The sequence below is a fragment of the Etheostoma spectabile genome, chromosome 5 (assembly GCF_008692095.1).
Source record: "Etheostoma spectabile isolate EspeVRDwgs_2016 chromosome 5, UIUC_Espe_1.0, whole genome shotgun sequence".
NCBI classification, from domain to species: Eukaryota; Metazoa; Chordata; class Actinopteri; order Perciformes; family Percidae; genus Etheostoma; species Etheostoma spectabile.
Window position 1 is genome coordinate 38,222,243 of NC_045737.1, and position 13,861 is coordinate 38,236,103.

Sequence of the window (13,861 nt, forward strand, 5' to 3'; positions counted from 1 at the left end):
CTGGCCTCTTACTTAACACTTGGGGGGGGGGTTGGAGCTTAAAATAATGTGGTGACAACATGGATAACCTGATTTAAATCAGATTCAGAACATGCTTGAGAAATATTTAACAGAACCTTTTACAGCCGAATGTTCCTTATTATTGTTATTATTATTATTACTGTTATTATTGTTATCTCTATACTGTCTTTTACTGTATTTCTTGCTAAAATGGATGCTGGAATTTCAATTTCCTGGCGGGAGTCATCCCAAAAGGATTAATAAAGAGAAGTCTAAGTCTGTTTTAACCCTCGTGTTGTCTTCCCGTTAACCATGAACTTGTCCTTCCAGGTCAAAATTGAAAATTAATTATTTTCTTGTGCTTTTCTGATGTTTTTGTCGCTTTTTCGGATTTATTTGTCACTTTTTCCAGCTTTTGGCGCTTTTTAAAAAAACCTGAACTGGTTTAGAAACAGGTTTTACACTTAATCTTGGAATTCAAGGTCAACAAACCTTATTTATATCATGTAATCTGTACGTTTTTAGTTTAAAAGGCAGAAATTATGAATTATTTTGACTGATAGTTAAGATCAGAGGATGTTAAGTGGATCTCAGACGGGTAGATGTCAAAGTTTAGTCTGCATACATCTGTTGAAACCATTAAAAAAAAAAATTCCAATGCTTTAAGATTAACCCTTGTGTTGTCGTCCCATCAACCATGAAAAAACATGGTCACTTTTTCCAACATTTATGTCACTTTTTCAATGTTGTGGGTGCTTTTTTTTTATGTTTTTTTCCTACGTTTTTTGATAATTTTAATGTAACGCCAATTTTTGTGACAAAAAAATCAACAATTAACTGAAAACGGGTCAAATTTGACCCCAAGGACAACATGAGGGTTAAATAAAACACCCAATACATTCAGTGAAACTAATCATTAATGTTACCTGAAGAATGTGGAAACATGGAATCATCCATGTTATTTTGGGGCAATTTGGTTGAAAGAAATCCATTTTTCTGATATAACAGGTGGCAGGTAACAGGTAAGTTTGACCCGAGGACAGCACACGGGTTAATCACTCACCTGGACCAGAGACATTCCCACGGTTTGGTTTGCAAACACTTTCCCCTCGTACGTCTTGCTGGTGAACGCGGGACTGTTGTCATTCTCATCCAGAAGAGACACACTGACTTGCACCTCTGCAGCGTTGTTGGGTGGATCCGTCTCAGTCGCTTTGATCTTTTAATCATCAAAGGAACAGCAAAGGTTAAGGTTACAATGACATATGACACTGTCTAAATCCCCACGGTTTAAAAAATGGTATTAGCAAGATAACAGGACATTTCTGGTGTTAGTCAATATTAATTTTGGTCAAAGCATCCCATCAAAAGACCAAAACCTTCAGTAAATGTAGCAACTGAGTATTGTGTGTGTGTGTGTGTGTGTGTGTCAAAGCCTGATATATCTTCTTCCTCTGTGCCGTAGAGCTTTATTGTTGTTAAAAACACATCAGTGAGCCTTTCCAGACGTTCCTTCATCACCATAATCTCACACAAACACACACCCTGTAGTTTTTTCTGATTACAGTCCTGCTGCCACAAATACTCACTAGTGCGCCAGATGTTGATTAATCCGCCGCTGAAAATAGTACCCTACAAATGCTCTGTAAATGTAAAAATGTTAAAAAATAAAATAAAATCGACACTTTTGTCGCTTTTCCTGACGTTTTTCTCACTTTTTCCGATGTTTGTCGATTTTTTTCAAAGCTTTTTCTTCTGTTTTTTGTTTTTTTTGTGGCTTTTTTCCAACATTTTTGTCACTGTTTTGCCACGTTCTTTAGTCATTTTGTCTTCAAATGCTATAAAATTGAATAAAATACCCAAATTCAAAAGACAGTAGACAACTGATCATTTATTTTTACTTGTGAAGAGTGTTGTTCCTTTTACAGTTTGGTTGAAAAAAAAATCCAAATTTCAGATTTAACTTTTTTCTGAACTTTTTGAAAGTGGGTCAAATGGAGGGTTAAATGAAACCCTGTTTTTGCGAGGTGTTTAAAAATGTTTATATCTTCAGAAGTAACCAAAAACATTTGTGGCTCACGATTAATCCGAAATCTAGTTTACCTGAAATGTGAATCTTTCCGTGGTCTCTCTGTCCAGAACGGTGGAGTTCTTCACTCGGACCGTCCCGTCAGCGCCGATAGAGAAAGGAGAAGATCCTGGAAAGATCTGCAAATCTCCCACAAATCCTCCCTAAGGAAAGAGCATAAATAACATCCCAGAGTCCTGGTCTAGACCTGCTCTTTATGGAAAGACCTGGGAGATAAATAACATCCCAGAGTCCTGGTCTAGACCGCTCTTATGGAAAGACCTGGAGATAAATAACATCCCAGAGTCCTGGTCTAGACCTGCTCTTTATGGAAAGACCTGGGAGATAAATAACATCCCAGAGTCCTGGTCTAGACCTGCTCTTTATGGAAAGACCTGGGAGATAAATAACATCCCAGAGTCCTGGTCTAGACCTGCTCTTTATGGAAAGACCTGGGAGATAATAACATCCCAGAGTCCTGTCTAGACCTGCTCTTTATGGAAAGACCTGGGAGATAAATAACATCCCAGAGCCTGGTCTAGACCTGCTCTTTATGGAAAGACCTGGGAGATAAATAACATCCCAGAGTCCTGGTCTAGACCTGCTCTTTATGGAAAGACCTGGGAGATAAATAACATCCCAGAGTCCGGTCTAGACCTGCTCTTTATGGAAAGACTGGGAGATAAATAACATCCCAGAGTCTGGTCTAGACCTGCTCTTATGGATAGACCTGGGAGATAAATACAACCCAGAGTCCTGGTCTAGACTGCTCTTATGGAAAGACCTGGGAGATAAATACATCCCAGAGTCCTGGTCTAGACCTGCTCTTTGGAAAGACCTGGGAGATAAATAAAATCCAGAGTCTGGTCTAGACCTGCTCTTTATGGAAAGACCTGGGAGATAAAATAACATCCCAGAGTCCGGTCTAGACCTGCTCTTTATGGAAGACCTGGGAGAAAAACTCCCAGAGTCCTGACTAGACTGCTCTTTATGGAAAGACCTGGGAGATAAATAACATCCCAGAGTCCTGGACTGACCTGCTCTTTATGGAAAGACCTGGGAGATAAATAACATCCCAGAGTCTGGTCAGACCTGCTCTTTATGGAAAGACCTGGGAGAAAAAAACATCCAGAGTCCGGTCTAGACCTGCTCTTATGGAAAGACCTGGGAGATAAATAAATCCCAGAGTCGTCTAGACCTGCTCTTTATGGAAAGACCGGGAGATAAATAACATCCCAGAGTCCTGGTCTAGACCTGCTCTTTAGGAAAGACTGGGAGATAAATAACATCCCAGAGTCCTGGTCTAGACCTGCTCTTTATGGAAAGACGGGAGATAAATAACATCCCAGAGTCCTGGTCTAGACCTGCTCTTTATGGAAGACCTGGGAGATAAATAACATCCCAGAGTCCTGTCTAGACTGCTCTTATGGAAAGACGGGAGATAAATACATCCAGGTCTGGTCTAGACCTGCTCTTATGGAAAGAATGGGAGATAAATAACAATCCAGAGTCCTGGTCTAGACTGCTCTTTATGGAAAGACCTGGGAGATAAAAAACATCCCAGAGTCCTGGTCTAGACCTGCTCTTATGGAAAGACCTGGGAGTAAATAAACATCCCAGAGTCCTGGCTAGACCTGCTCTTTATGGAAAGACCTGGAGATAAATAACATCCCAGAGTCCTGGCTAGACCTGCTCTTTATGGAAAGACCTGGGAGATAAATAACATCCCAGAGTCCTGGTCAGACCGCTCTTTATGGAAAGACCTGGGAGATAAATAACTCCCAGAGTCCTGGTCTAGACCTGCTCTTTATGGAAAGACCTGGGAGATAAATAACATCCCAGAGTCCTGGTCTAGACCTGCCTCTTTATGGAGAAGACCTGAGGAGAGAGAATAAATAACATCCAGAGTCCGTGTCTAGACCCCGCTCTTTATGGAAAGACCTGGGAGATAAATAACTACCAGAGTCTCTGGTCTAGACCTGCTCTTTATGGAAAAGACATCCGGGAGGTAAATAACATCCCAGAGTCCGGTCCTGGTCTAGACTGTCTTTTATGGAAAGAACTGGGGAGATAAATAACATCCCAGAGTCGGTCTAGACCTGTCTTTATGGGAAGACCGACCTCGTGGAAGATAATAACATCCCAGAGTCCGGTCTAGACCTGCTCTTTTTGGAAAGACCTGGGAGATAATAACATCCCAGAGTCCTGGCTAGACCTGCTCTTTATGGAAAGACCTGGGAGAAAAATAACATCCAGAGTCCTGGTCTAGACTGCTCTTATGGAAAGACCTGGGAGATAAATAACATCCAGAGTCGGTCTAGACCTGCTCTTTATGGAAAGACCTGGGAGATAATAAAAATCCCAGAGTCTGGTCTAGACCTGCTCTTTATGGAAAGACCTGGGAGATAAATAAAATCCCAGAGTCCTGGTCTAGACTGCTCTTATGGAAAGACCTGGGAGATAAATAACATCCCAGAGTCCTGGTCTAGACCCGCTCTTATGGAAAGAACTGGGAGATAATAAACATCCCAGAGTCCTGGTCTAGACCGTCTTATGGAAAGACCTGGGAGAAAAACATCCCAGAGTCCTGGGCTAGACCCTCTTATGGAAAAGACCTGGGAGATAAATAACATCCCAGAGTCCTGGTCTAGACTGTTTTATGGAAAGACCTGGGAGATAAATAACATCCCAGAGTCCTGGTCTAGACCTGCTCTTTATGGAAAGAATCGGGAGATAAATAACATCCCAGAGTCCTGGTCTAGACCCCTTTATGGAAAGACCTGGGAGATAAATAACATCCCAGAGTCCTGGTTAGACCTGCTCTTTATGGAAAGACCGGGAGATAAATAACATCCAGAGTCTGGTCTAGACCGCCTTTATGGAAAGACCTGGGAGATAAATAACATCCCAGAGTCCTGGTCTAGACCGCTCTTTATGGAAAGACTGGGAGATAAATAACATCCCAGAGTCTGGCTAGAACTGCTTTATGGAAAGACCTGGGAGAGATAAATACATCCAGAGTCTGGTCTAGACCTGCTCTTTATGGAAAGACTGGGAGATAAATAACATCCCAGAGTCCGGTCTAGACCTGCTTTTATGGAAAGACTGGGAGATAATAACATCCCAGAGTCCGGTCTAGACCTGCTCTTATGGAAAGACCTGGGAGATAATAACATCCCAGAGTCTGGTCTAGACCTGCTTTATGGAAGACCTGGGAGATAAATAACATCCAGAGTCCTGGTCTGACGCTTTATGGAAAGACCTGGGGAAATAAACATCCCAGAGTCCTGGTCTAGACCTGCTCTTATGGAAAGACCTGGGAGATATAACATCCCAGGGTCCGGTCTAGACCTGCTCTTTATGGAAAGACCTGGGAGATAAATAACATCCCAGAGTCGGTCTAGACCTGCTCTTTATGGAAAAGACCTGGGAGATAAAATAAATCCAGAGTCTGGTCTAGACCTGCTCTTTATGGAAAGACCTGGGAGATGAATAACCCCAGAGTCCTGTCAGACCGGCTCTTTATGGAAAGACCTGGGAGATAAATACACACCCAGAGTCGGTCTAGACTGCTCTTTATGGAAAGACCTGGGGAGAGATAAAATCCCAGAGTCCTGGTCTAGACCTGCTCTTTATGGAAAGACCTGGGAGATGAATAACATCCCAGAGTCCTGGTCTAGACCGGCTCTTTATGGAAAGACCTGGGAGATAAATAACATCCCGGAGTCCTGGTCTAGACCTGCTCTTTAGATGACTGTTGTTGTGATTTAGCGCTACATCAATAAAACTGAATTGAAATTGAAGTAAAAATCTACCTGGTCCATGTCGGTGACGACGGCTTTGAACAGAACCGCATCAACGGGAGAATTCTCCAGAAGTGTAACGGAGTAGTCGGACTGGTCAAACTCTGGAGGATTATCGTTCAGGTCCTCGACGGTGACCGACACCACCGCGTCCGCCGTCTTCAAACCGTCGTCGGTCTGAGTCGCCTGCACGCAGAAAACATAAGATAATCACTGACTAAAAGTTATACTATATATAAACTATTTGACTCGTCCTGTTAAAATCCAAAAGATGGCCATGCGTTGATGCGTTGTGTGACTGCATATTCTAAGTCTTTTATTTTACTATTCCTTTCTTTTGTCCGATGTTTTTCAATCGAGTATGCAGCCTCATCGCATTAATGCATGTTACTAACTCAACTTCTTCCCTTTCCCGGAGTCTTGTGCTCTCTCGCCCCTCTCTCTCTCTCTCTCTCTCTCTCTCTCTCTCTCTCTCTCGCCCCTCTCCTCTCATCTCTTCCTGCAGGTGATTCTGGTTCTGGATCTGTGGTTGGAGTCACCTGCTGCCTCCATGTTCCTGCTCCACACCCTCTGATACAATTATCCATGTCTCTCTCTGTCTGTCTCTCTGTGTCTCTCTGTGTCTCTCTGTGTCTCTCTCTCTCTGTCTCTCTCTCTTTCTCTCTCTCTCTCTCTCTTTCTCTCTCTCTCACCCCCAACCGGTTGAGGCAGATGCCCCCCCACCCTGAGCCATGGTTCTGCTCGAGGTTTCTGCCTCTTAAAGGAAGTGTTTCCTTGCCTCTGTGTCCTAGTGCTTGCTCTTGGTGAGTTTCTGCAATGAGATAGCTGTTGTTGTGATTTGGCGATATACAGATAAAATTGAATTGAAAATTTGAATTGAATCCCTGTTCAGCACATTGAATTGTATTTTGTTATGTTTTAAAAGGTGCTATATGAAATAAAGCTTGATTGATTAAATGGCTAAAAACTAATTACAATGCTGGGACTGCTACTATAGCTACTAATTCATCACTACTACTACTACTACTACTACTACTTCTACCACTACTTCTACCACTACTACTACTACTACTACTACTACTACTACTACTACAACTATTACTGCTGCTGTGTTTTAGCCTGCTTTGAGTGTGGACACAGCCTTGAGTGGGTGGGATCCTTAATTGTTGTAGTGTTTTTGAGCCAGGGTCCTAGCTGCTTGCAAGTGAGCTTTTGGGGCTGCAAGTCCCCAAAAAATAAAACATGTCTGTTCAGGGAGAAGGATCTCTCCTTTGTAGATTTCCAGAAGTTCCTACCATTTTTACTTTTTGGGTGTTTTCTTATCTAAATCGAGGGTCTGAGGACAGAAGGTGTCGGATGCGGATTGTTAATCTAAAGGCAAGTGTGTGACTGGTGTTATTGGGTGGTGTAAACCGAGCTGGATCAACCCTCCTGTTGTCCTCGAGTCAAATATCCGTTAACAAAAAATGTCTATATCATAAGAATTACAAAAGAACGTTGAAAAAAATTTAGAAATGTTGAAAAAAAAAAAATATATATATTTAATTTTTTTAAACGCTGAAAAATTGACCAGCAAATTCAGAAAAATTGACAATAAAAACATTAAAAAAATTGGAAAAAGCAACAAAAAAATAGTTGACTAAAACATTAGTCAAAAAAGTGCAAAAAAATTGGAATAAAATTGACAAAAACATCTAGAAAAGTGTAGAAAGAAAACAACAAAAATGTTGAAATTTCAACCCGGAAAAACAGAAAGTTGCAGGTTGACGGGGGGTAATAAAGCGGCCCGTGACGTACCTTGATGCTGACGGAGATCACGCCGCTGCCCATCTCCTCTCGGTCCAAAGCAGTCAGCACCGTCATGACTCCGCTGCTGGGGTCCATGTGGAAGTGTCCCCCATACTGGTCTGGAGACACTACACAAACACAGACAGAGATGGAAAAACTCCCTTCCAGTACTCAAGTAGAAGTACATACACTTGGGTTAAAAGATACTCTGGTAAAAGTGGAAGTATTGATTTAACGTCTTTACTCAAGTAAAGTAAAGAAAGTACAGGCTTGGAAATTTACTTAAAGTATAAAAGTAAAAGTAGCCTTGAGAATGTCATGTTTTATAGTGCAAGCTAAGAAACCCACACAAAAATATCTGTTAATGCAACGATTAAATAAGGTAGTTTCTCTAAACTTCTGTTTTAACAATAAGTGCAGTAGTACAACTAGGAGGAGACAAGTTATGATTAATATGAATATATATATATATATAGAATCTTTCCTATTTTGCTCATGTTTATAAATCCTTGATCACGGATTGTTATGAATCCTTTTCTCTCCGTGTGTCCACGATATTCTACGACACGACGACCTTTTGTTCAAAACTGAAGTAACGAGTGAGTTTTGTAAAATGTAAGAAGTCGAAAGTACCGATATTAGTGTTAACATGTAAAGAGTAGAAAGTACCGATATTAGTGTTAACATGTAAAGAGTAGAAAGTACCGACATTAGTGTTAAAATGTAAGGAGTAGAAAGTACCGATATTAGTGTTAAAATGTAAGGAGTAGAAAGTACCGACATTAGTGTTAAAATGTAAGGAGTAGAAAGTACCGATATTAGTGTTAAAATGTAAGGAGTAGAAAGTACGATATTAGTGTTAAAATGTAAGGAGTAGAAAGTACTGATATTAGTGTTAAAATGTAAGGAGTAGAAAGTACCGACATTAGTGTTAAAATGTAAGGAGTAGAAAGTACCGATATTAGTGTTAAAACGTAAGGAGTAGAAAGTACCGATATTAGTGTTAAAATGTAAGGAGTAGAAGTAAAAAGTCGCCACAAAAATAAATAGTAAAGTAAAGTAAAAACATCTGAAAAATCTACTTGAGTACAGTAACAAAGTATTTGTTTTCCCATCTCTGAACAAAGATAATATTAAATGTTATAGGATTTTTCCAGATATTTTGTCAGAAGTCTGAGCTGAATTTAAAATGTTGTTTTCCTTGTTCTTTACCTGCACTGATGCTGTAGGTTAAAGTCACGTTGATCCCGACGTCTCCATCCTGAGCCTTTATCGCCTCTGGCTCAACGGTCCGGAAAGGCCCCTCCTGAAATTTATAGGGGTTATACCAGGGGTTAATATTCTGTTTCTGTAGATAAAACTTCAAAAGCATCATTCCTAGCCAAACTTTCTCCGGTTAAGATTAAGAAAACAAACAAAAAACCTAAAAATACGACTATTGTAAGAGCTGAGGGATAGCCAATTTATCCATTCATTAATTAAGTCTAAGGAATTAATCAGAGCCTCGCCACTTTTTACACACTGTGTGCATTTCTTTAGCACAATATACAGTGGCTGGTATAAGTTTACACACCCATGCTAAAGTTGATTAGTGAGGAAAAACCCAACTTTTAAGGACACCAATTTTATTTGTGAATGAGTAATGTTTCATGAATGAATAAATGTTCTTCCTTAAAATACAGGGGGGCATAAGTATACACCCCCCTATGTTAAAATACAGGGGGCATAAGTATACACCCCCTATGTTAAAATACAGGGGCATAAGTATACACCCCCTATGTTAAAATAAAGGGGGGGTGTATACTTATGCCCCGATTTTAACATAGGGGGTGTATACTTATGCCCCCTGTATTTAACATAGGGGGTGTTATACTATGCCCCTGTATTTTAACATAGGGGGGTGTATACTTATGCCCCTGTTTTAACATAGGGGGGTGTATACTTGCCCCTGTATTTTACATAGGGGGGTGTATACTTATGCCGTATTTTAACATAGGGGGTGTATACTTATGCCCTGTTTTAACATAGGGGGGTGTATACTTATGCCCCTGTATTTACATAGGGGGTGTATACTTATGCCCCTGTATTTTAACATAGGGGGGGTATACTTATGCCCTGTATTTTAACATAGGGGGGTGTATACTTATGCCCCGTTATTTAACAGGGGGGTGTATACTTATGCCCCCTGTATTTAACATAGGGGGGTGATACTTATGCCCTGTATTTTACAAGGTGGGGTGTATACATTAGGCCCCTGTATTTTTACATAGGGGGGTGGTGATACTTATTGCCCCCTGTATTTTAACAAGGGGGGGTGTATACTTATGCCCCTGTATTTTAACATAGGGGGGTATACTGATGCCCCCTGTTATTTTAACATAGGGGGGTGTATACTTATGCCCCTGTATTTAACATAGGGGGGGTATACTTATGCCCCCGTATTTAACATAGGGGGGTGTATACTATGCCCTGATTTTACATAGGGGGTGTATACTTATGCCCCGTATTTTTAACATAGGGGGGTGTATAACTTATGCCCCCTGTATTTTAACATAGGGGGTGTATACTTATGCCCTGTATTTTAACATAGGGGGGTATACTTATGCCCCTGTATTTTAACCATAGGGGGGTGTATACTTATGCCCCTGTATTTTAACATAGGGGGGTGTATACTTATGCCCTTTATTTTACACAGGGGGGTGTATACTTATGCCCCTGTTTTTAACATAGGGGGGGTGTATACTATGCCCCTGTATTTTAACATAGGGGTTTGAACTTATGCCCCTGTATTTTAACATAGGGGGGTGTATACTTATGCCCCCTGTATTTTAACATAGGGGGGGGGTATACTTATCCCCTGTATTTAACATAGGGGGGTGTATAATTATGCCCCCTGTATTTAACATAGGGGGGGTGTATAACTTATGCCCCCTGTATTTAACATAGGGGGGTGTATACTTATGCCCCTGTATTTTAACATGGGGGGTGTAACTATGCCCCTGTATTTTAACATAGGGGGGTGTTACTTATGCCCCTGTATTTTAACAAGGGGGGTGTATACTTATGCCCCTGTATTTAACATAGGGGGGGTATACTTATGCCCCCGTATTTTAACATAGGGGGGTGTATACTATGCCCCTGTATTCAACATAGGGGGGTGTATACTTATGCCCCCTGTATTTTAACATAGGGGGGTGTATACTTATGCCCCCTGTATTTTACATAGGGGGGTGTATACTATGCCCCTGTATTTAACATAGGGGGGTGTATACTTATGCCCCTGTATTTAACATAGGGGGGTGTATACTTATGCCCCTGTATTTTAACATAGGGGGGTGTATACTTATGCCCCCTGTATTTAACATAGGGGGGTGTATATTATGCCCTGTATTTTAACATAGGGGGGTGTATACTTATGCCCCCTGTATTTAACATAGGGGGGGTGTATACTTATGCCCCGTATTTTAACATAGGGGGGTGTTAATTATGTTAACCCTGTATTTTTACTAGGGGGTGTACTTATGCCCCTGATTTTAAATAGGGGGTGTAACTTATGCCCCTGTATTTTAACATAGGGGGGTGTACTTATGCCTCCCGTATGTTAACATAGGGGGTAATATTTGCCCCTGTATTTTACATAGGGGGTGTATACTTATGCCCCCTGTATTTTAACATAGGGGGTGTATACTTATGCCCCTGTATTTTAACATAGGGGGTGTATACTTATGACCCCTGTATTTTAAAGATAGAACTTTTATTTATTTACAATACATTATTCATTCGAAAAGAAAATTGGTCTCCTTAAAAGGTTGGATTTTACTACATTTTTTGAATTAAGGCATTAAGATCAATTTCCAAAAGATATTTTTTTATTCCTCTATTTTACAGCATGGGTGTGTAAACGTATGCAAGCCACTGTAGAGGCTTAGAAAAAGACATGGTAACATCTGTGAGAGACATGTTGTCGTATTTGAGTTTGAGAGACTCACCTGATTCTCTGGAATAAAGGACCGGTACACACTGTGGCTGAAATACGGATTTAGGTTGTCGAAGTCGAGTACGTTGATCGTCACGGTGGCGGTGTCGTTTAACCCCCAGTTGTCCTGCAGAGGACACAGCCAGGACATTTAGGTGTTCATCTCATCACGGCTCTAATTCCTTCTGAATGAGCAGGTGTGTTCACTTACCTTGGCCGTCACAAGGAAGTTGTAGTTTTGCACTAAATTGTAGTTCAAACGCCTCTTCAAAATAAAAGCACCGGAGTTGGTCACAATGAAGTCCTCTGACGTTGGTGCCTAATGACAGACAGTTACCATCACACATCCACACAGATAACTGTCACTTATCTTGACACTTGTGTGTGTGTCTATATATGTTTATCTATATATCTATATATATAGATATATATATAGAGAGAGAGAGAGAGAGAGAGAGAAGTGACAGAAATATTGGGAAAAACCACAAAAACATCCCAAAAAAAGCTGAAAAATTGACAAAGACATTGAAAAAATTAAGACAAATCTTCGGGGAAAGTTAGAAAACGTCAAAAAAGGGAACAACAAATGTCGGAGAAAGCTTCAAAAACTTCAAAAGAACAAAAACGTCCCAAAAAATATTGACAAAGAACAGTGGAAAAAGTGACAAAAACCCTTAGATTAAAAAATCTTAACCCTCGTGTTGTCAAACTGACCCGGGACTTATTTGGGGTTTTAAAAACAATTCTGAAATAACATTTAACTTCATAATCTATTAACAAATATTGTCTTTATCTCCATTTCTAACAGCTGAGATAACATAATGGGTCAATTTGATCTGAATACCAGACGAGGGTTAAATGGATACATTCACTGTAGTTTTTTCCCCAAATGTGGTTATATTATTATTTTATTGCAATGCTCTTATGCAATGCTTTTAATGTGTGATATACGTTGGTGGTTTCTTTCTTTTGTAAAGTGTCTTTGAGTGTTGTAAAAAGTGCTACATGAATAATATGCATTATTAATGTTATTACCATGGAATATGTCACCACGTTGTTTGCGGGGGTGCTGTCTCCGTCTGTGGCTTTCACTCGGAGAACCTCGCTCTCCACCTGTTGGGTCTGAAATTAAAAAATAAAAAGGCTGAATGAGCCTCAGATGCTAATAACCGTACACGTGCATGTTCTGTTGTTCCTGAACACAACATTTGTAATTGCACTTATCTTTAAATTAAACGATAACTACACTTGTTTTTTCAACCTGGACCCTATTTTCCACTGTTTTCGTGTCCTTTCTGTGATTATGTGACTAATGGGAGCAGGAATCTGGGACTTTGGTCCAGTATCATCAACAACGGGCCGTCAGCAAAACAAGTTTGCAATGTAGAGTTAAAGGGGCAATTTCATTCATTCAACCCCGAACAGGACCGAGTCCCACTCCCGTCCTCCGTCCATTAACACAGTAAACACATTAAGGACGTAAACAATGTCCACAGCAGTGTGTTTTATTTTAACTGTAACAGAAAAGAATAGGCGACGTTATGCCAGGCACACAAGTGGGAAAAACAATTTTTGACATGGCCGATTTTTATCCCATCTCAAGATCCAATCGAGATCCAAAATATTACCCTTTTAGATTCATTACACCGTCCTCTAATCAACGGTGGCGTCATTACGTGGACCAGCGTATGTTCAGTCCAAGATGGCGGCGCTGCAGCTCAGTCATGGATATATTTGTTGCAATGGAGTTTCACCTCTTGTTACTTATTTAAAACACATCTCTGATCTGCTACTACACTATGACCCCCCCAGACCTCTCAGGTCATCTGGGACAGGTCTACTTCTACACTATGACCCCCCCAGACCTCTCAGGTCATCTGGGACAGGTCTACTTTCTGTCCCCAGAGTCAGAACTAAACAGGGTGAAGCAGCTTTCAGTTTCTATGCTCCTCATATCTGGAATAAACTCCCAGAAACCTGCAGATCCGCTGCTACTCTCAGTTCTTTTAAATCAAGGCTGAAGACCTTTCTATTTGATGCTGCCTTTCTTTAAATGAATGCTCATTTCTTCAATGTTTAATTTCTTATGCTGCACTGTAACTTTTATTCTTGTGTTTTAAGTGTCCTAATGTTTTTATTTTTAAGAGCTTGTTCATGTGTTTTATCGGTTTTTATTTTTTTTAACTGTGTTTTTTAACTGTTTTTGTGTAAAGCACTTTGAATTGC

The 13,861-nt window shown here is 40.5% G+C and overlaps 1 protein-coding gene across 1 annotated transcript in view; it reads right to left on the reverse strand.

The window, feature by feature from the left end:
- LOC116689873 (protocadherin-16) overlaps nt 1–13,861 on the reverse strand; it is a 44,414-nt gene that overhangs the window by 25,803 nt on the left and 4,750 nt on the right. The window contains exons 6-13 of the mRNA XM_032516525.1: nt 12,671–12,757; nt 11,847–11,954; nt 11,649–11,762; nt 8,872–8,965; nt 7,669–7,787; nt 5,884–6,057; nt 2,104–2,232; nt 1,064–1,219 (exon numbers count right to left, since the gene is read on the reverse strand). Coding sequence (XP_032372416.1) covers nt 1,064–1,219; nt 2,104–2,232; nt 5,884–6,057; nt 7,669–7,787; nt 8,872–8,965; nt 11,649–11,762; nt 11,847–11,954; nt 12,671–12,757 — 981 coding nt within the window. The remainder of the gene's footprint in view (nt 1–1,063; nt 1,220–2,103; nt 2,233–5,883; nt 6,058–7,668; nt 7,788–8,871; nt 8,966–11,648; nt 11,763–11,846; nt 11,955–12,670; nt 12,758–13,861) is intronic.